The 27,812-nt window shown below is 43.3% G+C and overlaps 1 protein-coding gene and 1 long non-coding RNA gene across 2 annotated transcripts in view; one reads left to right on the forward strand and one right to left on the reverse strand.

The window, feature by feature from the left end:
• Positions 1-6,954: 6,954 nt before the first annotated feature.
• LOC121689649 (mitogen-activated protein kinase kinase kinase 11) overlaps positions 6,955-27,812 on the reverse strand; it is a 50,027-nt gene continuing 29,169 nt past the window's right edge. The window contains exons 3-10 of the mRNA XM_042069646.1: positions 27,780-27,812; positions 24,728-24,903; positions 22,466-22,706; positions 19,059-19,175; positions 13,215-13,377; positions 11,219-11,319; positions 10,088-10,849; positions 6,955-7,930 (exon numbers count right to left, since the gene is read on the reverse strand). The exon at positions 27,780-27,812 is cut by the window's right edge and continues 116 nt beyond it. Coding sequence (XP_041925580.1) covers positions 7,236-7,930; positions 10,088-10,849; positions 11,219-11,319; positions 13,215-13,377; positions 19,059-19,175; positions 22,466-22,706; positions 24,728-24,903; positions 27,780-27,812 — 2,288 coding nt within the window. The 3' untranslated portion in view covers positions 6,955-7,235. The remainder of the gene's footprint in view (positions 7,931-10,087; positions 10,850-11,218; positions 11,320-13,214; positions 13,378-19,058; positions 19,176-22,465; positions 22,707-24,727; positions 24,904-27,779) is intronic.
• LOC121689664 lies at positions 23,261-24,139 on the forward strand. Its single transcript, XR_006024838.1, has 2 exons — positions 23,261-23,321; positions 24,009-24,139. It is a non-coding gene; the product is annotated as an uncharacterized LOC121689664 (long non-coding RNA).

Raw genomic sequence — 27,812 nt, forward strand, 5'->3', positions numbered from 1 at the left:
TGGCTGAATGATTTTATTTAGATTGTCAAATTTAATTTAGGTTATTAAATTGTTTTTAATAAAGCTCTCCCAGCCCTGTAGCACAAGCACATCCTCATCCACAATACTGCCAATCCCACCACAATCCAGAGCCACGTACAAACAGTGTAGTGACAGTTTGACAGCGTATTGGGTCAGGCCGAAGTTCATTAATAAAAGATAAATAGATAGATCAGAATTAAACACTGGTTGCATGTTATTGGTTTATTCAATTTCACTTCACCAGAGAGGTCTCGCCCATTTCGGAGTCTCCGGCTTGATGTAGCTTGCCACCTATATCACCACCGAACTCAGGCCTAGTGTGTGACCCACTCCGTCCAAGCGTTCTGTGATCTGTGTCGGTCACAACTTCTGCCGGCACCCTCTTCATTTTTGGGGGTTGTTATGAGAAAGACATGTCATGGAATGGAAAATAAGGTAAAACACGGACATTCAGTTAAACAGACCGGTAAACAGACATGGGTGTATATATGTAGGAATGTTACACTCTTAAAATGAATGTGTTGAAAATAACACAACTCGCCTAGTTTTTAACACATTGCTTTTGTTATTAATTTTAAAAGTATACACAGTGTGTGTTGAGAATAACACAACTTGTGTTGTTTGTTACCACATCTCTATGTCCAGATAGGGACAACACAGTTTGAGTGTAAAAGTAATTAGACACCATAATAATATTTAAGAGCCTGAGAGTTGTGAAAATAAATGGTTTACTTTGATGTTGTATGTTTGTCCCGTAGGATTACACTGTACAGCCATCTGACTTTAGGTCACAATATGGCACCAGTATGGCACCTATTGTTGAGAAGTTGTCCAAACTCTATCTGCAGCTCTGCCTCAATGTTATTCACTTCGCCATCTACTGGTGACCAGATGGCATCACTGTAGCAGGCCAAAACAAGACTTTTGAGTCAAAGATGGGTTATAGCATGCACCTATTGTGAGATTGATTATAACATAAGGTGAATGACCACGCCAGGTATTTAAAGATTTGAATGTTTTAAAATTAATACAAGATTGCAAGCAGTTGTCACCCACTTCAGAGAAACCACTCTCCTGGACTAGTACAATTGAAGGCTCTCAATATGAGATCCACTCAGTGGAATGGGGAATCAGTGTATGACCCTGAGAAGCTATTAGAGTATGAGATCCATTCAGTGGAATGGGGAATCAGTGTATGACCCTGAGAAGCTATTAGAGTATAAGATCCATTCAGTGGATGGGGGAATCAGTGTATGACCTTGATAAGCCATATAAACATGTAAACTTTATGCATGAAAAGTTTATGCCTAAATGTATTAAAATGTATAGACCTCCATCCAAACTTCCCTCATGCTTTAAAAGTGCCATCGTACAATGATTCGGTTTGTTCATCAGTAGGATTGACAAATCTGTACATGAAGGATGGTTAGAAGGATGTTACACACACAAAAAAACCCCCACAGTCCTCTTCAAGATTGTGTTAAAATTTTATTTGGTCTTGTTTCACTTCTGGTCTTTTTTTGTACATTTTTCTTAATGTTCCACAGGTTAGAACCCCGTTAAAATAGTTGAACACAAACACAAAATACGCACTCATTCTTGCACTCACTCAAATCACTTACAGACTCAAAGATTAGGCCCAGCCCAGTAAAAGATTTCACAAATAAACAAATAACAAACAAAATAAACAACAACAAAACACAAGAATAGAACACCTCGAGCATAGAGGCAGAAGATTTGTTTTTTTTTTGTCTGTTTATAAAAAAACAATGTCTTATACCAAATGCTGGCTTTGAGATGTATATGAAATATAATATATATTTGTATTTCTTATAAAGCCTATGGTTGGAAAAACAAAACATCAGAAAATAAAATCAGCAGAAAATGCACTAATAAAAAGCAAAAATGTAAAAAGTGAAAAGAAACTCTGCCATCACACCTTTGCAGAGTTAAGATTTCTTCAGATTCTCATATTGCTCACAACTCTTGTATGGGTACCTATAAAGGTTATTCAGTCTTTTTTGTTTGTTTTGCTTGTATGTTAACGAAAGCATTTCATGTAGTCTTATGAAAACGCACACACATGGCTGATAATACAGTGTGATTAACCTCACACTGCATTTAATATCGAGAATATTGAGAAAAAGATTCTGTATTTGCACATTGCAGCACCCATACCTTGGTTCTACTCCAGTGAAAATAAGACACAACACAAAGGTGGAAAAAAGAGACACAAAAAGGAAAATGACAAGGCATGAAAAAAGAACAATAACACACACAAAAAAACTTTAAATCAAGCATCCTGGCGTGGAATTTGTCTGAGGCCTGTTGAAGTGTTTCGTCCAGTGTATACAGGCCTTGAATAAATATCAATAGCTCTAAAACTCTTATCTTTTTTGTTTTATAATCTCTCAGCTACATGAATGTTGTATCTGTTTCAATGCTCACCACAGGGGAGATTCCTCCAGTACTCAGAACTGAGGAAGAAAACACACAGGCAACCCTTCTGTGTGATTGCACCAGGCAGATTGATCGTCACTAAAATGGTTGTCTTTACGTTGAGTCCCAGCTAATTACACACCACTGCATCACAAGTGGGTACACCCACAAATCACAATCCACTCCCCCTCATGCTTACTAGAGACCGAATCAACATCTAACATGAAAGTCCCAATAATAATAATTATTATTTTATTTGTCAGGACTTTTCTCAATAACTCAGTTAGGCTATTGATCATGGCTCGTTCCTAGGTCAGAGATTGAGAGGCGAGGTAGTTGGCAACCCATCTTTGGCACAAGGCTAAGACTACAGCTGAAGGAGGTGTTTTCTGAAGAAACTACCAGGAAGTCCTGCCCAGGTTACTTGCCAAGTGTTTGTTTCAGTCGCCAGTCAACAGCACTCCTTACAAGCCAAAGAGTTCTAGCTACAGTGGTTGAGTTTTGACACAGAAAGGAAGTGTGTGTATGTGTGTGTGAGAGAGTGTGTGGTCTCAGGCTGTGTGCAGCCTATCACAGTGTCTTCTTTATGCTTTAGTCCCAAGTCTGTATTTGTTTACAGTAACCTGGTTCAGTTGCTCTTAGCAATGTGTTGTGAGAACCCTGTCGTCTAGACAACAGAATCCCGTGTTCCAAGTGATTTAATTTGGAGTATGTGACTTTATGGGGTTCCGGGAGGCAGTGGACTGATGATAGGATGACCTTAACTGAAAGCCATGAGTTGTGAATGAACAGCAGGGTCATTCCAGCTCAGAAGAAAACTTTGCCTCACTGGCTCCAAGTGATTGTCTCGAGAGCTCTGATTGGACGCCACCCTGGAGTACACTTGCCCATTGATGTTAAAAAGTGACTCAAGAACAGTCCTGTGCTTGTGTTAGTCGTGACACTAGTGAGGACAAACTCATTGAAAAGGGAGAGAACAGCTTAATGTTGAGCTTAATGTCTGTTGATGCTGCGCACGGAGGGGCCTAAAACGCTGATACTGCTTATGTTTTTTTATGCTGACGATTTTAGTTTCCACATGAACTATACAAAGGCAGGAATGAATGGAATATTATGGAACACAAGTCCAAAATCAGCAGTGACCTTGAACAAGGGAAAAAAGCCCAACGGATCTCAAAGAGAGAGGAAGTTGCTCAACTGCAGGAAAACAAAAAGAATTGGCAGCCTGACTTGCTTTAGTGATTAATATCCTTTAAAATACACACACCCTAGAAGTGAACCGAACCATTTTTGGTTTCATTGAAGGCTTGTGGTTGTTCTAAAGTTTCCCGACCTGTCCTGGTTATATTTCTCCTGCAACTTGGGAGTCATGGAGGCTATGACCTGAATTCTCCTCCTCATCATCATCATCATCAGTGATTAGAGGAAGGGCTCAAATTGACTTAGCATGTCTATCAAATTCAGAATTGCGAGAGTGAGAGTGAAGAGCCTCTTCAGAAATCTTTCTGATTCAGAGTGCTTTCTGTGTTGTTTTAAGACTAAAAGGATGGACAACATGATTAAAAAAAGGGAAAAACATTGTCCTCTGTCCAAATGAGCCAACACATCTCAGTCATATCCACAAACACTGCACTCTGAGGAAACACTCCCACAACTGATGCACAGATTATCAACTGCAAGTGATGCTTATTTGAGTTGAACTTATTTGCCCTGATATTTCTTTTCTGAAAGAGCACATCATTCACCAGGCAAAAAAAAAATCCTTGGCTTTTCTTGCCTGGGGTTCCTTAAGTATTATGAATGCAGATTGTCACTTCTGATTCTCATTCACAGGAAACCCACAGCAGTGAATAGCAGAGCAAGTTGTGTACTGTAGCCTATATTCAGGATCCCAAGCCCTTCACACATTTCACGTCTTAATCTAATGCTTAGCCTATACCTAGTTAATGGATTTAGCCTATGCTGCTACAGCTGTTTCACAGTGAAATACTATTTGATATTACTTGAGTGCTTGAAATGAAAACATGTTAGCATGAGACCACTGAATGATCTGTCTTGTAAAGCAGGGTGGGCCGGAAAGAGACTCTAGCAACAGACAACATACAGTTAGCCTTCTGACAGAAAAACTAGCCATGTTGGCTTGCAACACGAGCTGTATTAGCGATTTAGATTCCTTCACACAGCTAGCACCACTTTCTATGCCTAAGCTCCTACATCTGGGATGCTCTCATTGCCTCACTCACTAACATTAACCACATCAACCTCCACAATAATCAATCTAAAATTGGCTACACCGAGTCTAGAAGAATATGGAGATCAATCAAATGCAGTTTTCCATTTTGCAAATGCAGTTTTCGTAGATGACACTGAGAAGAGCCATGGTGAAATAATGAAAGGTCAAACTATAATAAGACAATGTGATAAGATACTGTATAGTGCTGTGCACTGTAGCCCTTGCACATGGGGGGGGGGGGGGGGGGGGGGGGGTGCAAGATAAAGATCTGAGTAGGATGTGTGGATATCACCCTGGAACAGAGGTAGAATGGATTGAGACAAGATCCAGTCAGTAGTTTGTTCGCCTGATGGTGCAGAAGCGGGAGAAAATAAAGAACACAATCTCATCGGCTCAATGCAGGAGGCTATTGGCGGCTATCCTCGCCAGTCAAGACAAAGAGTGGGAGGTGTCCAATTTTTTGAACCAATCACGAGAGCTGTCTGGTGTTAACACTTCATCATTTGATTAAGATGGGTGTCAACTAACAGCCTTCTCTCAAAGTACATTACTAACTTTTGTAGTGTGCACTTAAATGAAAACCGATGGAGACCCCTCTGACCTTTCGATATCTCTTATTTTCCCAGCCATTCAGTATGTAGTGGTGAGTAAAAATTCTCAGTCTTGATTTGGTTCCCTGTAGGTGTTGAAGCTGAGCAGAAACACCTCTGATTTTTTTTTGTACATGTTAGCATACCATGGCTTAATTGTACATTGCCTTCTCTTCCTCCCCTGCGTTGTGTCCGGAAACAAATCCCTAGTCGAGGTGGAAGCTCATGGTAGTTTGCCAGCCCTGATTTTTCCACACGGCCCACCCCGGAATAAATCACCCACTCCACCTACGAGCCTGGTGTTGCCACGGGCAAGGCCCAAGGTCAGAGCGGGTTCTGGAGGGAGTCTCAGGAACCGAAGGAACCAGGACAATGGTGGCAGGACTCTCAGTAAAGGGTGGCAAAAAAAAAAAAGGCCTGAGCGGTCACATTCTTTGGCACGAGTGTGTGGAATGTGTAGAGTGTATGTGTGTGTGTGTGTGTGTGTCTAAGTGTGTATGTGTGTGTGTGTCCTTTCTCTTTCTCTCTTTTTCCTCTCCCTGTCTTTCGTTCTTTTATTTAGCTTTTCTTCATCATGGGTCAAAAGCTCATTTGTGTTCTGGAATGTTTTTCAGAATGCCGGGAATCTGCCATTTTTGGAGGAACAGGCTTGACTTTGTGGATTACATTTCCCTCCATTGACCAAAAAATAAAAACTTTGCAAATAAAAGAAAAATAGAAATGGGATTTGTGTAGGTGTAGCCCACAGTACAATCCTCACATCTGTTGGACTGAAACACTCCCCAAGCAGCAACAAGCTCTGAAAGTATCATCACTCACAGTCTTTATAGTCGGACAAGGCTGACAAACCTTAGAGTGACAGGAAGTGTGTGTGTGTGTTTGTGTGAGTGTGTGTGTGTGTGTGTGTAAGTGGTGTGCGCATTTATGTATTTGTGTATGTGAATCAGAGTTGTGCACAATTCGAATTGCAATTCTGCTTCCTGTTTGCTACCTCAATTGAAATGCAAGTGAAATTCAAGAATTGAATTGGAATTTAAGAGCCAGTTTCAATTCAATTCTGGAATTTTGCACAAGCCTGATGTGAATATGTATGTGTGCTTGTATATGTTTGTGTACATGTTTGGGTACATGTGTCTGAGTGTGTGTGTCCTTTTTCCACATTGTAGCCAGTGTGTCACCCCCCTTAAAAAAAAACAACCGGTTAGCCTCTCAAATGAGAGCAAATGAGAATTGCATACTGTGAGACACTCGAGAAGCGCACAACACAACCCTTTCACAAAACAGATACTTTAACATGACACATACATATAGGCCTGTGATTGGGCAGATCAACGCAAGACCGTTACTCCCACCAGTCGAGTTTTAAGCAGACTCGTTTGGATAGGTCCAGACACAAAAAGCAGAAATTCATGGCATTAGCGACCTTGTGTTTTTCTTGTTTTGGATTTTTTACAGACTTTCAGAGAATCTGTTTGGTACAGACTTTCAGAGAATCTGTGTGTAAGTCAATGAGCCCTAGCGGCAATCATTCCTCTCATCTCCATGGCAACACAGCGGATGTACCCAAACTTCCTGGTTATGGCCCTCTCCCGGTCTCTCACTCTATATTTTCCAGAATAGGCCTCTGCTGGAGCTGTGTGTGTTTGTGTGTGTGTGTGTGTGTGTGTGTGTGTGTGTGGAGTCTCCTTTTCCTGTTATGTATCCTTTCTTCTCCATCTCCTCTTCTCTTTTTCCTTTTAGTCCAAAAGAGTCCAAATCCCCTGTGCCCTAAAAAAAGGACAACTCACCATGTTTCCTCAGAGAAAGCCCTTCCATGACTCCCCCCCCCCCCCCAATAAAAATACATAAGGGAAAAAATGAGACCTCGGTTTTGGATCTCCCTGTGAGGCTGTGATGGGGAGGGGCATCCTGTGTGTGTGTGTGTGTGTATGGGAGTGTGTGTGTGTGTGTATTCAGAAGCGATCGTCTCGGAGTTGCGCTGGGGACCTGAAGGGACTGAGACCCAGAGCTCTCCGCGGTGACAGCAGCCGCTCTTTTGCGACCTCTATTGGTCGTCCACGCGTCATTGACGTCGCCGCCGCCGTTGCCGCCCAGCCCAGGTCCACGAAGGGCGAGTCAGCCGGGTTCAGCGGCGCCACGCGGAGCGAGGACAGCGTCGGGCTCCCGTTGGCCGAGCACGGCGCTGAGCGCGAGGTTGTGGCGGCGGTGCTGGCGGTGGGGAAGGGCGGAGCCGAGAAGGGGTCAAAGGGCGAAGGCGTGGGCGAGTCGATGGACATAGAGGCCGCCGGCTGGGCCTTGAGGGTGAAAGGGTCATATTCGGGCGAGGGGAAGGGGTGCCCGCAGTTCGTGATGAAAGGGTTGGTGGGAGACAGCTGGTAGCCCAGTGGCGAAGCCCCGGGAGATCGGGCGTCCGATGGGGTTCCCGGCTTGCTGCCACCGCCACCAGTCCCTCCGATCCGGGCAGTGCCCGCGGAGACAAAGCTCCAGGGGTCGATACGAGGCCGCATGGGCGAAGGTCGCGGGCGTGGGATGATCTGCACCTCCATGCGGGGGGACTTGGGGCTCAGCAGGTGGGGGTTAGGGGGGTAGATGGTGAAGGTGGTCTGATGGCTGTCTTGGCTATCCTGACACAGGGGCAGGTCCAACACTAGCGAGAGAGACAGAGAGAGAGAGAGAGAGAGAGAGAGAGAGAGAGAGAGAGAGAGAGAGAGAGAGAGAGAGAGAGAGAGAGGGGGAGAAACAGAGCATTAAATACTTTCATTTCTTCATAGTTTAATTTGTTCCTTCTGTTGTGTAGCAATACCAATGTATTTATAATAAGTTACACCATGTTGAATGCATCCTAAATATTTAACTGAATGAAACTAAATGAAAGAATCAGAAGAAGAATAGGGGTCATTCCACGTCAATTCAACCAGGGCCCACGCACTTAGGTCTCAAAAAATTCTGAAAAAATTACCAGGTGTACCTATGTTACCCAGGAGACACACTGTAAAATTACTCTTATGTAAGATCAATACTTTTCAAGATACAGCCAGTTTTACAGGGGGAGGGGGGTGTCGATTTTGTTCGGCCTCTTTTTTTTTGTCAAAGTTCACAAGCCCACAGCGCAAGAACTAAACCATGTAGAAGGCTCAAATTTTGCATGCTGGTACATAAATAGGAATAGTATGTAGCAAAATAGTCACATTTGGTCTGGATAATCCTGCATGGTCATAGCTGTCCCTCAAATTTGATACAAATTTTATTGGAGTTTTTGGCTGGGCTCTGTTTAAGCCTACAGAAGACATATTTGTACTTAACATAGGCTCTTGATTTATTTTCCTTACTGAGATAAGTAGAAACACTCTCACAAAAAACAATGAACAGAAAATAAATTCCTTCAGGGTCTGAACAGCAGACTTTACAAGTCTAAAAAATCATTTTGGTTCTCATTTTCAGAGCACCCAAAAAGCTTGTGGGAATATACAAAGATTTTTAAAATATTTTTTAAAATATATTTTTATTCTCCATGATCTTTTCTTTTCAAAAACACCAATTTGAAATCTTTCTTTTTCACTTTCCACCCTGAACATGGGCAAAATGCACCATTGACATCAATATGTTTTGTATAGAGCTACCACAGGTTACTCTATACAACCACAGGTGGCAGTGTGGTGACTCTATATAAAACATATTGATGGGACATGTTCAGGGTGGAAAATAAAATAAAGGCCCTTTCACTCCAAGTCCAAATTTTCGGACGAAATATTATCATATATCTTTACACACCGAGGACAACATTTGATCAGTCTCAAATTCATTGTCCATCACAACAAATTCAATCCTCTGTGTGTAAAGACTAAAAAGAACACATGTATTTAATTGGCAGCGTGAATTTGTGCAAATATTTTGTCCCAAAATTCTGTCTTGGTGTGAAAGGGCCTCAAGGAGCAAGAGTGAGCATCAGGCATGTAGGCAGTAAAAGACAAAAAAGGAATAAGCAAAGAAAACTAAAGAAGAAAGATAAATACATGTGTAAATATATACACATGACAAAAATGCTGTCCTGGCACTCACTGTGTGCCTAAATAAAACACTTTTTTATGAGGCCGTCTCTCTGGCAAGACAAACATGCCCTGAGGCTGGCCCGGGAAAAGCCGGACACTCAAAATGGAAAGAGGCTTTCTAACCCCAACACTAAAAACACAGCAACTACACACTTAGACACGGAACCTAAAGCTACAGACAGAGCCGTAGAACATGGAACTTAAAACTAAAGCTACAAGCACAGCATTCGAACATGGAACCTAAAATTATAGCTACAGACAGAGCCGTAGAACACGGAATCTAAAACTAAAGGTACAAACACAGCCTTTGAACATGTAACCTAAAACTAAAGCTACAGACACAGCCTTCCAACACGGAACCTAAATCTAAACCTAAAACTAAAGCTACAGACACAAACACACAGTACCTAAAACTAAAGCTACAGACACAGCCTTCCAACACGGAACCTAAAACTAAAGCTACAGACACAGCCTTCCAACACGGAACCTAAAACTAAAGCTACAGACACAGCCTTCCAACACGGAACCTAAAACTAAAGCTACAGACACAGCCTTCCAACACGGAACCTAAAACTAAAGCTACAGACACAGCCTTCCAACACGGAACCTAAAACTAAAGCTACAGACACAGCCTTCCAACACGGAACCTAAAACTAAAGCTACAGACACAGCCTTCCAACACGGAACAATAGCAACAGCAATATACCAATAATAGTTATTCTTACATAACTGAATTGAATTGCATAATAACTCACCCAGTTGAGAGGCGTGTAGGCCTTGGCTGGACCTTCTCCTCCTCTCTCCTCCCTGGCTGGAGGCCGGGTCACTGGGCGGCTCTCCATTGCTGGCGGGGACAGCCCACTCTTTGGGGCTGTGCTGGGGCGTGCGGTGGCGGTGGGGGTTGGGTGGCGGTGGCGTGAGGGGCAACGGCCGGATCTCCATGGGGGAGAGTGACGCGGTGGCGGGCGAGAGTGGCGCGGTGGCGGGCGAGCGTGGCGCGGTGGCGGGCGAGCGTGGCGCGGTGGCGGGGCAGAGTGACGTGGGAGCGGGCGAGCGTGGCGCGGCGGCGGGCGAGCGCGGTGGCGCAGGCGGCGGGAAGTCGAACAGCAGCCCCCTGGGGAGCGAGTCCGTGCTGAAGGTGATGAGGTCGCCCATCATCGCCGACTCCGGCTCCACGACTTTCACTTCCGGGTCGGAGTGGATGGGACAAGGGGCGGAGAGGGAGGCCAGGGCGGGGACTGGCTGAGGAAGTGCATTAGTCCTCGGGGGCACTTTGGGAGGGGTGTCCACGGGCTCCGGGTCCAGTTGTCGGCCCCATGCCACGGCGGCCAGCAGGGTGGCGCTACTGAGCAGGGCGCGGTGGGTGCTTTTGGGGTGGTGGTGGTGGTGGTGATGGTGTGACGAGGGCACAGGGCGAGGGGAGTTGCAGGGGGAACCCCCCTCCTCACTCTCACTGTCCTCCTCAGGCAGGGTAGTCCAGGCAGGCTCCTTCACAGAGTAGGACATAGAACCTGAGCCTGAGAGAGAGAGAGAGAGAGAGAGAGAGAGAGAGAGAAAAAGAGAGAGAGATTCCCTGTTACATGGTGATAGGAATTGTTTCTTCCCTAAATTTCAGAAAACAATCCCAAATGTGCGAGTAATGTGTGTGTGTGTGTGTGTGTGTAAGGGTATACGAGAGGAGTAGTGGGTGGTGGTGGGTATAAGAGAGGAGTAGTGGGTGGTGTTGGGTATAAGAGAGGAGTAGTGGGTAGTGTTGGATAATATAGAGGAGTAGTGGGTGGTGTTGGGTACTATAGAGGAGTAGTGGGTGGTGTTGGGTACTATAGAGGAGTAGTGGGTGGTGTTGGGTTTAAGAGAGGAGTAGTGGGTAGTGTAGGGTGAGGTACCGTTGGTGGTGGGGGAGGCTGGCCTGTACACCTCAAAGTCGGCCTTGGAGTCGCCGTTCTCACTGCTGTCCATCTCCAGGAGCTTGGCCCTCATACAAAGACTGCAAAACAGGATGAGTAGAGGGTATTTTATTTATATTCTTTATTTTAACAACTAGTGCAGTGCCCGTTCAAACATGCCATTCCTGAAGAAAACCCGTAGCTCAATTACATGCCCACAGGTATGCCTGCTTTAAAAATAGGATGATGGGGAAACATCATTCCAGCTAAGCATTCAATAATCAATACTGAATATTATAATATATTAGCCTATAATTAATGTGGCCTCTAATACATGTGTAATAAATTTAGGCATGGCTGCATGTGACATTTCTACAGATCAGAATGACATAAGCCTAACAACTGTTTTGAGTTGAGGCTAAATATGTATTAAGCTTACTGAATAACTTCCTAATGCTATTCGAAGCCTCAGTTTATTGCACATTTATTTTGAGTGGTCACTACATACCCGAGTAATCCGTTTTTTAAATTGTGACTGACTATCATCAAAGTAAGACCTAGCTAGCAACTGTCAGTACACGATCCATGGGGTGGTGCTCCCCTGAAACTGGTCCCCTTGGAAACAGTGCAGTGCAGCGATAAACGTCGCACATAATATGCATTCAAAAATCTTCAAAATCGAGAGTGCACACCTTTGTGCCACGCACAAGCCACATTCGAAATCTTAGGTCAGTCTGACAAACGGTCAGCGAGATATGCGTGCCACAGACACACACACAGACGCTTCTTGCTTTATAGATAAATGCAATATTATTTTACACATAATCATATTATTTTATATTATTTGGTGCAAAAGACAGATAGACAGATGTCAGATAAACATTGTTAATTCTCCTTTTTTTATATCTACCTCCTCTTCTCCTCCTCCATACTTTATCTAGTACTATATGTAGGCACTCCTAACCTGTCTAGTACTAGTATTGACAGATGCAGTGGTAATTCCTAGCTTTAGCCTCCTCTGCAGTGTACCTTAAATATTATTCTATTGCTGTAGTGGAATTTCTGTAGCTTAAATGTTAAAATGCTTAAATGTTATTTTAATGCTGAAACTGTAGCTCTGTAGCTTGTAGTTAAAATGCTTAAATGTTAATTAGCTTAAATGTTATTCTAATGCTGTAAGAAAGTTTGGATAAACGCATCTGCCTAATGAATAAGTAAGGGATAATGTATAGAATGCCGGTCATTATGGGAAAATAAGTCCCGACAGGGCGAACCGGACCCCGACGCGCCAGCGGAGGGGTCTTGTTTCGCCCTGAAGGGACTTATTTTCCCATAATGACCGGCATTCTATACATTATCCCGCTTATTATACGGCTACTTGCCAAAACGAAAAAATAAACTCCACAATATGTCTCTTTATACTTATTTGTTACCGTTTCGTCGTGGCTTTTGCTGAGAAACAAATAGTTCGCAACACACGCTGAACTTGAATCAAACATTCTTTAGAACACAGCTGATCAACCGTCTGCTTTCACTTTTGAATGAAGTTCCAATGCAAGAAGTGACCGGAATACTTGCGGAGTGATATGATCAGCAGCACAAAAGCCATTGCCATTGACAGCGGTAATTATATGTTTGCAGCGGTAATTACATGAATTTATTTTACCGTAGAACGTTGGGAAATCCCATTCAAGTCAATGGAGCATTCTACTAGCATTGTGAAGAGCCGTATAATAAATATAATATAATAAAATGTAAATGCAAATAAACAGTATATACCCTAGAGAGGGCTCTGAACAGAACAGAACAGAACAGAACAGAATAGAATAGAATAGAATAGAATTATAACAGAACAGAACAGAACAGAACAGAACAGAATAATAACAGATCAGAACAGATCAGAACAGAACAGAATAGAACAGAACAGAACAGAACAGAACAGAATAGAACAGAACTGTCATATTTCAGTGCATGGCGAATGTGAGTGGTACTGTACCTGCTCTCCTGTGGACTGAGCCGCAGTACTTTGGGGCTCTTGGGGCTCTGGGGGCCCCAGTGGGAGGCCAGCCTGCGCTCACCGTTGGCTGCCTTCAGAGGGAGAGAGTCCAGGGGCCACGGGGAGCCCAGACCAAACGCCCGGCTGTTATCACTGGGACTCACTGGGGGAGAGAGAAAGACCGGAGGAGGGGAAAGAGTAGGAAAGAGGGAGAGACAGAGGGATGGAAGTAGAGAGAGAGAGAGAGACAGAGGGATGGAAGTAGAGAGAGAGAGAAAGACAGAGGGATGGAAGTAGAGAGAGGGAGAGACAGAGGGATGGAAGTAGAGAGAGAAGGAGAGACAGAGGGATGGAAGTAGAGAGAGAGGGAGAGACAGAGGGATGGAAGTAGAGAGAGAGAGAGAGACAGAGGGATGGAAGTAGAGAGAGAGGGAGAGACAGAGGGATGGAAGTAGAGAGAGGGAGAGACAGAGGGATGGAAGTAGAGAGAGAGGGAGAGACAGCAGGTAAGAGAGAGAGAGAGATAGAGAGAAAGAGAGGAACAAAGAAAAGACCATTGTTTTTAATACCTTTATGTTGTTTGAAAATCTATGTGCTTTTTTTCTTTTTTCTTCCATACAAAAACACCCATACACATACACATACATAAAATACACTGGCATGATAATTAAATATCCAATACTTTAACATCCAACAACATGGCAAAACTATCTGATTAAAATGGATACATATACACATCATAAGAACCAATGAACCCGTGAGGTACCAGTAGTTTACACTACATGTTTCTGAGTGGCTCTCCAAAAGGTTTATATATTTGATAGATACAGTCATTTGGTAAACCTGTTAAAAATCCTATCAAATCAAATTCACATAGAAAAATAGGTCACCGAGTACTGTCCATACAAAATAAAATGAAAAGAAATAAATAAATAAAAATGAAAATGACTGCAACCTAGCTCCAGTTGCTGCAGCCAGGTAGCTACAATGCTACAATCTGGAGCATGATGTTGTTAAAGAGATCTATGTGAAAAATGCCAGATTTCCCCTTTAAGATGTATATGATGAGATGGGCTAAATACATGCAACTAGTAGCCAATAAAACATTGGTAGGTCTCAGCCATGTTGTTTTTGTTAAAGTAGATCTGAGAGGATAGTTTCTCATTCATCTCAGAGTATGACTGTGTGTGTGTGTATGTATGTGTGTGTGTGTGTGTGTGTGTGTGTGTGTGTACTGCATAAAATAAAATCTAACCAAGTGTTATGTAAGGGATAATGTATAGAACGCCGGTCATTATTGGGAAAATAAGTCCCGACAGGGCGAACCGGACCCCGACGCGCCAGCGGAGGGGTCTTGTTCCGCCCTGAAGGGACTTATTATCACAGTAATGACCGGTGTTCTATACATTATTCCGCTTATTATACGGCTACTTGCCAAAACGAAATAATAAACTCCCCACGATATGACTTTAGCCTACATAACCTAGCCTATTTGTTACCGTTCATCGTGGCATTTGCTGAGAAACAAATAGTTCGCAACACACGCTGCTGAACTTGAATCAAACATTCTTTAGAACACAGCTGATCAACCGTCTGCTTTCACATTTGAATGAAGTTCCAGTCCTTGCGTGATATGAAAGACATTAATCAGAAGCACAAAACCTGTTGCCATTGACAGCGGTGATTATATACTTTGCCGGTGATTTATATAGATTTAACATAGGCCCGAACGTTGGGAAGGCCCATTCATCTGAATGGAACTTTCTGCAGCACTCTGAAGAGCCGTGTAATAATAATCTTATATTAAGATCAAAAAATCTATTTGGTATTGGTTTTAGTATGAAGAGACTTACCTAACACTCTCTTGAAAGATCAATTTGACTTAATTGGCTTGTTTTTACGATACATTTACTTAACACACTGGCAGACACATTTGCTTGTTTTCAGGATGAGACATCTTAAAATACTCTTGTGTGTGTGATCGTTCTTCTCATTCATCTGTGTGACTATCTGTCTGTGTGCAGGCGCGCGCATGTGCGTGCGTGTGTGTGTGTGTGTGTGTGTGTGTGTGTGTGTGTGTGTGTGTGTGTGTGTGTGTGTGTGTGTGTGTGTGTGTGTGTGTGTGTGTGTTAGGGATCTACAGTATTAGCAGAAGAGATAACCTCAGTGATGACCTGTCCTGCAGATGTGTCCGTTTGAAGGTCACCCTCCATAATAAATTGCATGAGTGGAAAATTCCATCGAGTCTGGCCTGACATAAGCACATTACTCTCCTTGTGGGAAAGTTACCCAGCAGAGTCTGATCACTTATGAAATACTCACAAGTCACCGTAGATGTGTAGAGCATGTTAGACTCGCACATACTGTGTTTCGTTAAGATCTTAGTGTCTGTCTGTAAATCACTCTTCAGACAGAGGAAATTAGACATTGAGAAAATGTGGGAGTTGAGTAACAGTAGGGTGACAAACTGACACATAGAGGCAGAGGGGGGAGAGAGAGAGAGAGAGAGAGATAATGTTTGTTTGCCTGTATATCTGTATGCAGATATTATGTTAATTTATGGCAATGCAAAAACATGTTATGCTAATAAAACTCATTTGAATTGAATTGAGAGAGAGAAAGAGAAGAAAGAGAGAGAGAGGTGGGTGGAGAAAGAGGAAGCAAGTCTGTCATGTTATTGTTTTGTAAGGATGATTGTGACAGCGTCAGACTTGTGATGGAGAATTGTGTGTTTTTGCAAGGCCGTGTGTAGTGTAGCAACCTCTCTCTCTCACTCACACACACACACAACCACACACACACACACTCAGTCAGAGCTAGAGCTGAGTCATACAGTCATCAGTCAGAGTGTGTGTGAATGCTTTGGGGTGTGAAGGACACGTACTTACAGAATGATATGATGATGGGTGAGTGTGTGTGTGTGTGGGGGGGGGGTATCTATCTATCTATCTATCTATCTATCTATCTATTCAGGTGTGTGTGTGTGTGTGTGTGTGTGTGTGTGTGTGTGTGTGTGTGTGCAGGGGCGGAGCTTGACGGGGTGCGGCAAGCCCCCGGCCCGGGACCCGCAGGGGCCCGGTGCGAGGGCGCCCCTCCCCCACCTCCGTGGGACGGGCCTCTCCCACGGCACAAGGCCGGAGGAGCTAAGATCATGCAAACGGTTTCTTTTCAATCATTTTCATCAGAGTGTGACGTATTAGGCTTATATAGGTTGCCCCAGTCAGGACGAGTTATGAAAGTATGAAACTTACTTTGATGATTTAGGCTAGTAGGTGTAAAATATTGAATAAAATGTTCTGCTGTATGACTGGCTTTATTTTAACTCTCATATTGAACTTTACGACGTGCAAATTTACAAAATTATAGTCTAGACGATAGTCTCCTACAGGCGTCAATGAGAGAACACTTACACTTACATGATTTTGGTTTCGATTTTCTAATTGGAGTAGCCTAAGTCTTTGTGACAACACGTCATGATACATTTGATGTTTGATCGTTGTTTTGGTATGAAGCATCTTTTAGCCTACGTAGCCTAATGAATGCGCTCTAGAAAGTGAAAGTAGCCTAACCTAGGCCTATATGCGGTCTGTGCACGTCCGCAATTGATTACGTTCCTCAAATGGGGAACACATCAATCTCATGGTATTTTTTGCCCTAAAATGCATGAAACATGCGAGTTCAAAATCCCGCCGGTAGCCACGTTACATCTCCGTTTCATATTTGCCTAGGCTACAATAAATGAATTGAACGAACTCAACTGACAACAGGTATCTACTGATTCGGTCATTGAGACTACAGAATACAGACTACAGAATACAGTACAACAAACTTTCTGTCTTTCTGAAGTTTATTTTTGTATTCCGGGGTACAGTAGCCTAATTGTCTAATGTCTTGACAATAGTTTTTCTTACCGGCTTGCTGTTTAAACTGACTGCGCCGCTCTGAACTTTCCTGCCAGGTTTATGACTTAAACCGCTACATCTCGGCTCTGGCATTGCCTAAACTCATCGTGTGGGAAATCAGATTATCTGTCAATATTGGGCTTTGAAAGTAAGGGATATTTGCTCAGTAATAGTAGGCTACATTTTGTAACATTTATAGAGAAACCAAGGGGAAGTTAAATTAGAAATTAGAATCGCTGGAAATTGAAAACAGATACAAAAAAAGATTCAGGGCTTTTGAAAAGAGATTCGGGGCTTGAGACCCCGAAACCACCCCCTCGCTCTGCCAATGCAGTAACTTCTGCATTCAGTGAGATTTGCACCGCCCTAATTTTATTTTTGACTCTTCCCGTCACCGTTGCAACCTCTGAGCGCTCATTCTCCAAGTTAAAGATCATTAAAAACCACTTGAGGAGCACAGTGGGACAGCACTGTGCCCCTGCACACACACACACACACACACACACACACACACACACATACACACACACCTGAATAGATAGATAGATAGATAGATAGATAGATAGATAGATAGATAGATAGGTAGATAGATACCCCCCCCCACACACACACACACACACACACACTCACCCATCATCATATCATTCAGACTGAGTGGACTTGCCATGTTGTCCATAGAGAATGAGAGAGCAAAGAAAATGGACATACACAGAGCATCGTGGACGAGTTCGCGGAGCGCAAGGCTCGTCGTATGCCCTTCAAATAGTGCTGCGTAGGCTATTATTGTTGTTTTATTAGGGGTCATGTAGTCTAAATGTTTTTGTTGTTGTTCTCTTGGTTACACTTCATGTACGTTCGATGACTTCAAAATTACATAGTTGCTCTCCGTGGCGCTGACACTAGACCCGCTGTTGCGGGCATGTGTATGTTGTAAAATTATGTTATGATGAGTTTAATAAAGGGCCCGGTCATGTGACCCGCCCCCGGCCCGGCTCTGACTTGTTCCGACACTGTGTGTGTGTGTGTGTGTGTGTGAGTATGTATGTGCATTCATAGTATGTATTCAGGTGTGTGTGTGTGTATGTGCATTCATAGTGTGCATTCAGGTGTGTGTGTGTGTGTGTGTGTGTGTGTGTGTGTGTGTGTGTGTGTGTGTGTATGTGCATTCATAGTGTGTATTCAGGTGTGTGTGCACACTGCAAAAAATGAAATCTAACCAAGTTTTATTAATCTTATATTAAGATCAAAAAATCTACTTGGTACTGTTTTTAGTATGAAGAGACATACCTAGCACTCTCTCGAAAGATCATTTTTACTTAATTTAAGAAGACTTTACGCAACGCACTGGCAGCCAAATTTGCTTGTTTTTAGGACAAGTTCACTTAATGCACTGGCAGACAAATTTCCTGAGACATCGAGACAATGAAACATTTTGAAAATAAGTCAAACTCATCTTAAATTAAGGCAAATGATTTTACAAGAAAGAGCTGGGTAAAGAAAAAAATACCAACTAGAATTTTTGATCTTGATATAAGATTAATAACACTTTGTTAAAGTTAATACAGCAAATTACAGTTAAAAAATCAAAACCATGTTAATACCATATTAACTGCCCTTGTGTATTAACCTCATAGCTGAAGAAATTTAGCAAAATCAATGCATAAGCCGCGGATAATAGTTGGGAAATGACGGTAAGAGAAGTCCATTTCTTGTCTTCACCCATTAATACGCATTAATATAATATATATTTTTATATTAATATGCAGGTGTTTGTCGTGGCATTATTGCTGTGTGTACATTAGGATGACAGTAAGTGAGTACCTGTTGAATTGCATTTGTGTGCATGTGCATAGGCGTGTGTGTGTGTGTGTGTGTGTGTGTGTGTGTGTGTGTGTGTGTGTGTATATGCGTGCATAGGCGTCTGAAATATGGACACACTCACGCTGGATGGCTCGGAAGCGCGGGCCAAAGGTGGGTGACGTTCCCGTTCCCATATCGGGCGAGTTCCTCCTCTTCTCCAGGCCCGGAGACGCCTGTACCGTGATCTTATGGATGAAGTCTGGGAATCAGGAAGTAGAGCACACATGATGTGTCACTCAAAACAACAGAGAAAAAAAGCACCTATGGAACATCATGACCCTCAGGCCATCGGTCACAAGGCTCAAGGAGTCAAGGTTGAACACACACGCACACACACACACACATACACACACACACACACACACACACACACACAACTTTTTGGAAGTGGAAAACCCACTGTGGACATTTGCCTTTTTTGTGTTTAACTTAGAAATCCATCATCCTGTGTGTGTGTGAGCAAGAGAGTGAGAATGTGTAAAAGTACATAGAGAGTGAAGATAGAGCACAAGAAAGAGAATGGGACAGTAAAGAGAGAGAGAGATGGTGTGTGTGTGTGTGTGTGTGTGTGTGTGTGTGTGTGTGTGTGTGTGTGTGTGTGTGTGTGTGTGTGTGTGTGAGAGAGAGAGAGATGGTGTGTCTATTTGTATCTATGTGTGTGTGGAGAGAGAGAGAAAAAGTGAAAAAAGGAGAGAGAGTATGTTTGCGTGAGAGAGACTGAAGGAGAGAGAAAGAGAGACAGAGAGAAAGGGAAATGTGCAAAAGACAGGGAGAAGGAGAGAGTGAGAGAAATGGAGAGAGAGAAATGGTGATGGAAATAAAGAGAGGGAGGAAAAGAAAGGGAAAGAAGAGAGAAAAGGGGAGAGAAAGATAGGGAGAAAGACAAAGGAAGAGATAGAGAAAGAAAGAGAGAGAGAGAGAGAGAGACAGAGAGAGAGAGAGAGAGACAGAGAGAGAGAGAGAAAGAGAGGCCAGCCAGGAGGGACAGGAAGCCAGCGGGTGTGGCTGGGCTGGATCTCCCTCTCATCAAGTCCACCCCCCACCAAATCACCACCCTGCTGCTGGGAAAGAGCTGACCGCAGGCGCACAACCCACACACACTCAATACACACACACACACACACACACACACACACGTACAAACACTCTATACACACACACACACACACACACACGCGCGTGCAAACACTCCATACACACACACATACACACACACACACACACACACACACACACACACACACACACACACACACACACACACACACACACACGCATACACACACGCACTCACACACACACACACACACACACACACACACACATACGCAAACACTCCATACACACACACGCACACACACACACACACACACATACACATACACACATGCAAACACTCCATACACACACACACACACACACACACACACATACACATACACACACACACACACACACACACACATACACATACACACACGCAAACACTCCATACACACACACACACACACACACACACACACAAACACACTCCCTGCACACACAGACACACTAAAACACACACTCCCAACACACACACACAGGCATACGAACACACACATAGCCAAATGTGGACACATACACAAATTTAACCAGCACACACACACAAGGACACTCAACAAATACAAATACATATGCATGCACCACACACCCTCACCCACCTCACACTCTAACACACACACACACACACACACACACTAAAATATGAAATCCTTTGTACATGCTTAACCAAAGCCTGACGAGACACACACACACACTTAACCAATTCACACAATCACATAACCACACACACAGACTTTAACCAATACACACTTAACCAATACACACTTAACCAACACACAGACACACACACTTAACTAAAATATGAAATCCTTTGTACATGCTTAACCAAAGCCTGACGAGACACACACACTTAACCAATTCACACATAACCACACACACACACACACACACACACACACCATGGCTATACTAAGGCACGGCAAAAATAAGAAGTAAGAAAGCACAGCTGCTCCCTCTCTCTCTCTCTCTCTCTCTCCAACTGAGCATGTGTGGACAAGAGAAGCAGAAATTCATGAGTGCATGAACACTGCAGACGAGACAAGAGGGCTTTTCTGCTGGCGTCCAACGCTGGGCCCAACGCTAGCCTCTTAAGTGGTGTTTGGTGCATGCTTGTAAGTTCATGTAACCTGTTGGCTACATGTTTTGAATATACAGTATGTCTGTATCTAATATGTTTTGTTATTTTTTAAAAATGTATGTAATATGTTTAGGGATGCATAATGGTTAGACGTACAGCAGGTGAGGGCAAGTGCAGGATATCTGTGTATTTTGTTACATTATATGAGTGTGTATAAAAGAGAACGTATATATTTGCAGTTGAACATATATGTGCTGTATATTTGTGTTTGGCTATATTTGTATTGGTCTCTATTTGCTTGTGCCTGTGGCTGTTTGAGCACACACATATACCAGTAGAGGCCTTGCTCTTTTTTTTTACTGCCTAACCCACACCTGTGTCCTATAGGCCTTAGGACTCAATATTCACTAACTCCTTTTCTTCCCACACTGCAGAATGTTCACCTTCTCCCCATTCCTGCATACTGCCATTCAGCTTCTCTCTTCTTCTCCTCTTCAGCCACCTCTCTTCTGCTTCTCTCTTTCCCTGCTGTACCTTCCTTCTCCCTCTTTATATCTCTCCCTCCCTCACTCACTCTCCATTCATCCCTTCCTTTCTCTTTCCATCCCGCTCTCTCTCCATCCCTCCCTCTTTCCCCTGCTGATCTTCTCCCTGTTCTTGCCTTTCAGCTTGTGCTTCTTGTAGGTTTCTTATCATCTATGCCTCTCTCTGTCTACCTTTCCTTCCTCTCCTTCTCTTCATCCCTCCTTCCTTCTCTCTCAATCCCTCCCTCCCTCCCTTTCTCTCTATCACTCTCATCATCTTTTCATTCCTTCCTTCCTCCCTATTTCTCTCTCTCTTTCTCTCCCTCTGGGTCTTTCCATCCCTTCTGTCTGTCTCCATAACAGTCCTCCATCTCAGTCTCTCCACTCCTCCCTCCCTTCTCTCCATCAACCCATCCCTTCATCTGCTCCCTCTTTCCATTCCATCCCTCCCTCTCTCACTCTCCACTCTTCCCTCCCTTTCTGTTTACATCCCTTTCTATCAGTCTCTCCATCTTTTCCTCCTTCTCCCTGTGGCATTCTAAACTTCTCCCTGTTCTTGAACCTTGAGCTTGAGCTTCTTGAAGGTGTCTTTTCATCCATGCTTCTCTCTCTCTCCCCCCCCTCTCTCTCATGCTACCTTCCCATCCTCTCCCTCCCTTCATCCCTATCCCTTCTTCACTCTCTCCATCCTTCACTCTCTCCCTCCTCCTCTCTTCATCCCTCCATCCCTCACTCTCTCTCCATCCTTCGCTCCCTCCATCTCTCCATCCCTCCATCCCCTCTCACCTTGTGGCATGCTGATCTTCTCTCCGTTCTTGCTCTTGAGCTTGTGCTTCTTGAAGGTGCCCTTGCGCTTCTTAACGTTGGGCTTCTCCTGGTTCATGTGGAGGATGAGGAGGCTGAGCTCGCGCTCGAACACGTCCTGCTCCCACTGGGCCAGCTGCTGCTCGCGCTGACGCAGGAACTCCTCGTGAGACTTCTGCTCCAGCGCTGCCCGCTTCAGCTCCTCCTCGCGACAGCGCAGCTCCTGCAGACAGGCACGACACACACACACAAGCGCACGCGCACACAACACATGTACACACACACACACACACACACACACACACACACACACACACACACACACTGTAACAAGATTCTGTGATTTTCACAGCATCACTGCTGTTTTTGAGAAAAATGTGTACTGTATTTGTGAATACAGTATGTTGCTGTAGTTTCGCTATGAATTATGGTCAAAAATGGTCAAACTACAGTAATAAAAATTTGCTGCGAATCATAACACAGTAATAAATCTGACTCCTCCCTCACTTGTCAGCTTTTTGAAAATTTTGAAAAAACATGGCGGAAAATCAGTTGGGGTTTTCTGTTTTCTTTTTGCACATAAATACAAAGTTAAGCTCCCAGATAGCAAGGTGACATTGATATTATGTTGATTTTCCATCCAAATCATCATTTTGAAAAGATATTGAAAAGTCATGGATTTATGGTTTACTGGGGAATTTTGACGTGGTGATTGAAACGTGCACCGCGCGACGACGTTTGAACTGTCCGGCGGCGGGAGATCATTTTTGAGCAGCAGTTCAGTCAGTCAGACCAACGGTGTTCAGCACTATGTCAAGTTCGCAGCTCCACCTTAATGGTAAGCAAGCATTTATTTATGTAACGTTAATGTTTCATTGTGAAATTGTACTACATTAAATTCGGGCATGTGTACAGTCTATGTACGTTGTACTGTCTAACTTACAAACTCATCCATGCTTGTTGGATCAACTAAGTAAGTAACGTTAGGCTAGCTATCATAGTTGCTGTTGCTGTGAAGGTGGCATTAACGTTAATGTTTTATGTTACGTTAACGTTTTTGGCAGTCTCGTTTATATTAGGCCTACCTTAGTTCTCAGTAAGTTACAGTTTATTACATTCATATAATTTATATAAAACATTCGCTAGTAGTGCTAGGCCTAGTATGTTACTGTCACAATGTTAGGCTGAAGATGATGTGCTGCTGGTTAACTTTAACGTGGAGGTTTAGCTGCTACCAGCTAACTTATGTAACGTTAACTCATCGTAATCAGTACATATATCTATGTGTTGCTGCAAGCAAACATCAATGAGCTCACCCAGCTGGCTAACGTTAGCAGCTAAATATACCTTGCGAAACTGAGTTATGCTAACACCATCTTCAGCCTGGCATTTTGACAGTAAACTCAAAAAACATACAGTATATATATAAATGATTATTCTAAAGTTTCACTTCTAAGTAGCCTTCAGTTTCAGTTGAAAATTGTTATCTAACACTGTTTATCTTTTTTTCTTCTATTTCTGCTAGGTGCTGCTTCACTCTGCTACTGGTGGTGGATCAGGCTGACTGCAACCGTTGGTCTAACTTTAGGATGCAGCACACCAGAATTTCTAAACGGAAAAAAAGTGAATAAATGTACTTGCTTTTCAAACTGATAACAAGTTGTCAATGGTTATTTATGCAAGTTTGTGTAGCCTAAACCATACCTAGGCCTAGTGAAATTTATCCTGGCTGTAGATAAAGCAGGATATGAATTTCCCAAAATTACTGTATATAATATTACAGCACTGGTATTACTACTGTACTAAGTTACAGTATGATCCATAAGTACTGTGATTAAAAATACAGTAGACAATTCAATACTGTATACATTACAGCACTGGTAGTACTACTGTAGTTTGCATTTACAGTATCAGGCATAGATACTGTGATTTCATATACAGTAGGTGTACTGTAGAGTGAAATACAGCAACTTGCTGGTTATTTGCTGCCAGCAAGTTGCTGTAAATTTTACGTTAAACTTTTTACAGTGCACACAAACGCAGGCAGATGTAAATACACACAATATACATAGCCATGCATCACAAAACTCTCCCTCTCTTTTTCTCTCTCTCTCTCACACACACACACACTCTCACTCACTCACTCACTCACTCACTCGCACCAACTTAGTGAAAAGTCTGCAAATGCACATACACCCCTCCACACACACACAAACACACACAGACAAGGAGAGCCCCACAAACCTTCTCCTTGGCGCGCAACTCGTCAAACATGTGCTGGATCTCCAGTTTCCAGTCCTCCTGCAGTGAATGGAATGAGTCCTGAGGCATCTCCTCCATCACCTGCTGCTCCAGAGCCGTCAGCTGAGCCAAGATGGAGGCAAAACTGGGCCGTCGGTGGGGGTCCTGGTCCCAGCACTCTGTCAGGACAGGCAGGCAGGCACATATTTCAGTCAGGCATTCTCAACGGCCACCATCATGAAATGTCCATATCATGGAATGTAATAAAGTGAGATATTCTGACACAAAAGCACACACACAAACACACAAACACACACACACACGCACACACAGGAAGACTGGGGGTTCACATGCTCGTATAAAACTGACTTACAAGCAAAACCAAACAAAACACTCCGTGCTCCACACGCAAGCAGGCGTTTGATGAAACAGAGAGGACAGAAGGAGATTAAGAGTCTTGCTTGTTTCCAGGGAAGACAAATACTTACACACTCTTCCAAACACTCTTAAATACACAGCCTAAGTCTAGTGCTCGTCAATGCTCTCCCTAAAACAACACGTCAGAAAGGCCTTCTGTTGAAAACGTTCAGTCTGGTACTTTGTATACAAGGCATGAATCAACATATTCCGACACATTAGACAAGCTAAGCGACATGCTCTGCTAAACAAATATGATAAACATGCAAAGAATTCTCTTTGTGATTAAACTTAAAATGCACAAAACTTTTCTACATGAATTAACATGCTCAGAAAAATTGGAAAATGTGATGAAGAGAGTCATTCAAATGAAGCCTTCCATAGAGAAGTAGACTAAAATACAGAGGATGGACTAATGTCAGGCAACAGCATTCACAATGAGGCACTCGAAAAAAATACACACATTGCCATTAAATCTCTATTCCAAAGCCACAAACACAACAACAACAAGTAATCTGTCACATCCCCTTTTACTTCATTGCCATGCCTTTCTTGTAGGCCGGTTTCCAAAGGTACTTGATGGGTAATTTGGATGCTTGCACTGTTAGCAGCTCTTGGTTGACAATCCAGCTTTTTTCTGAATCAGTGCTGCTCAAAGCTGTGGGAAGAGGCTGTGACAGGAAACCAAAATGGTATCACTTCAGCATTCAGTGTGCGATGCGCATACAGCATACTTACTGATGTTCGTCCTACACACAGGCATTAAGGACAAAGGCAACAGGATACGCATCAGAGATCAGGACACTGATATCACTCATATCAATGTGTGCAAATGTATGATAACAGCATTAATCTGTCAGTGGAAAACCAAACAATTTACAGGCCCATACATTTGGTTGTAACATTTCACTTTTAAAACAACTAAATTCAATGTGAGATATTGCTCAGAAAAAAAAATGGATCCAGTCTGTATATTCTCACCAAGTAGGGAAAATATGAAGCATTACAGTTGAAGACATACTCAGGAGCACACCACATAGTTGACATAGTCCACAAAATGTAATTAAGTGCAACCTAATTGAATTTACTACTTTTAGCCTACCGTTGTTTGTTGTGAAAACACAGCAGGGATATTCGGGGCACTGTAGCACAAACTTCCCATTTATCGCTGCTTGGAGTAGTCGCGCTATTCGGAGTTGTGCAAAAATGTCCAAACAAGACCCCTGACGAGAGTATAAATATCCGCAGCACTCACAAGGCTCCAGTAGCCTACTGTACTGTAAATCACTGGAAGGACAGTCTTGAGTTTGGCCCTATTCCTTATACTACAGACTAATCAATCACTGAAAAAACATGGCTACTCCTTATCAAGTCCATGCCTTTTACATTGGGTAGAATGAATATCAAATGAAAGTGTGTGTGTGTGTGTGTTACATACAAAAAAATACTAACTACTAAATAACAAACATTCACAAAAACATTCTGTAGACTCTGCTATGATTTTTGACTTATAATAGTTATACTGTATAGTGCATTGATACAATACAGCATAAATACAATTAGACATCACTACGGTAGCATTCAGCTGCAGTTCACTGGGACTTTCCTCTGGAGGACTGGCTGGTCTTGTTTGACCACTGTGCACTGACAAGCACAGTGGTGTGAAACAGGAAACAATGGAGGAAAATAATCCCAAACACTCGCTCAAAATAACCACAAACTGGGATGAGGTCAGTGAAACTGAGGAGCCTGCACGTAAGACATGATCTGACATATTTTTGGCTACATGTTTTTTATGTGTCTATCTATGGATGCCCAGTGAGCCACTATATAGAGGAAGTTTGCTCACTAAGGATATGAGCTAGAGGTCTGCACTCCCGCGGTAGACCCGCGGGACCCGACGCAAAAGAGTGCGGCGCGGGACAACTTTTGAAAGCTCTTTGCGGGAGCGGGCAGGATGAGAGAGCTGCACTCCCGCAAATTAAATATGTGCGTAAAATTAAATATGGAAATGATTAAAGTAGTGTTCATAACTATAGTTCAGCTGGATGTTCTGTTAGGCAGCATTAAAAAACGGGGTTTAAGCATAGGCTAACTGACGGATAGCAGGCCTATAGCCTAGATTGTCATTTACGTGGGTTCAATTTGTTCCAGAAGAGGACACCAGACTAGGCCTACTTCAGTTGTTAGCCTACATTCAGAACCAAGAAACTGACATCTGGAGTCTTTCTCAAGTGTGTGTGCTCCTTTCGTGAGACAAAAAGAAAAACTGAGTAGGCTATCCCTCCTGCATGCGGGCTTTAGCGGGCGGGAGCGGGACTAAAAATGACACATTAATGCGGGAGCGGGACAGAATATTGCGGGAGCGGGCGGGCGCGGGCAGACCTCTAATATGAGCTGTTGGGATATAGATGACCATTTACCAACATTTATCAATATATACATTTATATGGACCAATGGGGACAACAATAAACACACCCACATACACAAGCACTACCAACTACGCCGTCCAGTTTCACTATCAGAGCACCATATGCAATGTGAAACGTGTGTGCTTTCCTTTTCAGCTGTTAGCTGTAGGTTTCGACTGACACACACACAGACACAGACACACACGTGCTTTCTCCTTCAACTCACCAGACATGAGCTGGGCAAAGGGCTCGGGGCAGG

Source organism: Alosa sapidissima, chromosome 18, assembly GCF_018492685.1.
Source record: "Alosa sapidissima isolate fAloSap1 chromosome 18, fAloSap1.pri, whole genome shotgun sequence".
Classification (NCBI taxonomy): Eukaryota; Metazoa; Chordata; class Actinopteri; order Clupeiformes; family Clupeidae; genus Alosa; species Alosa sapidissima.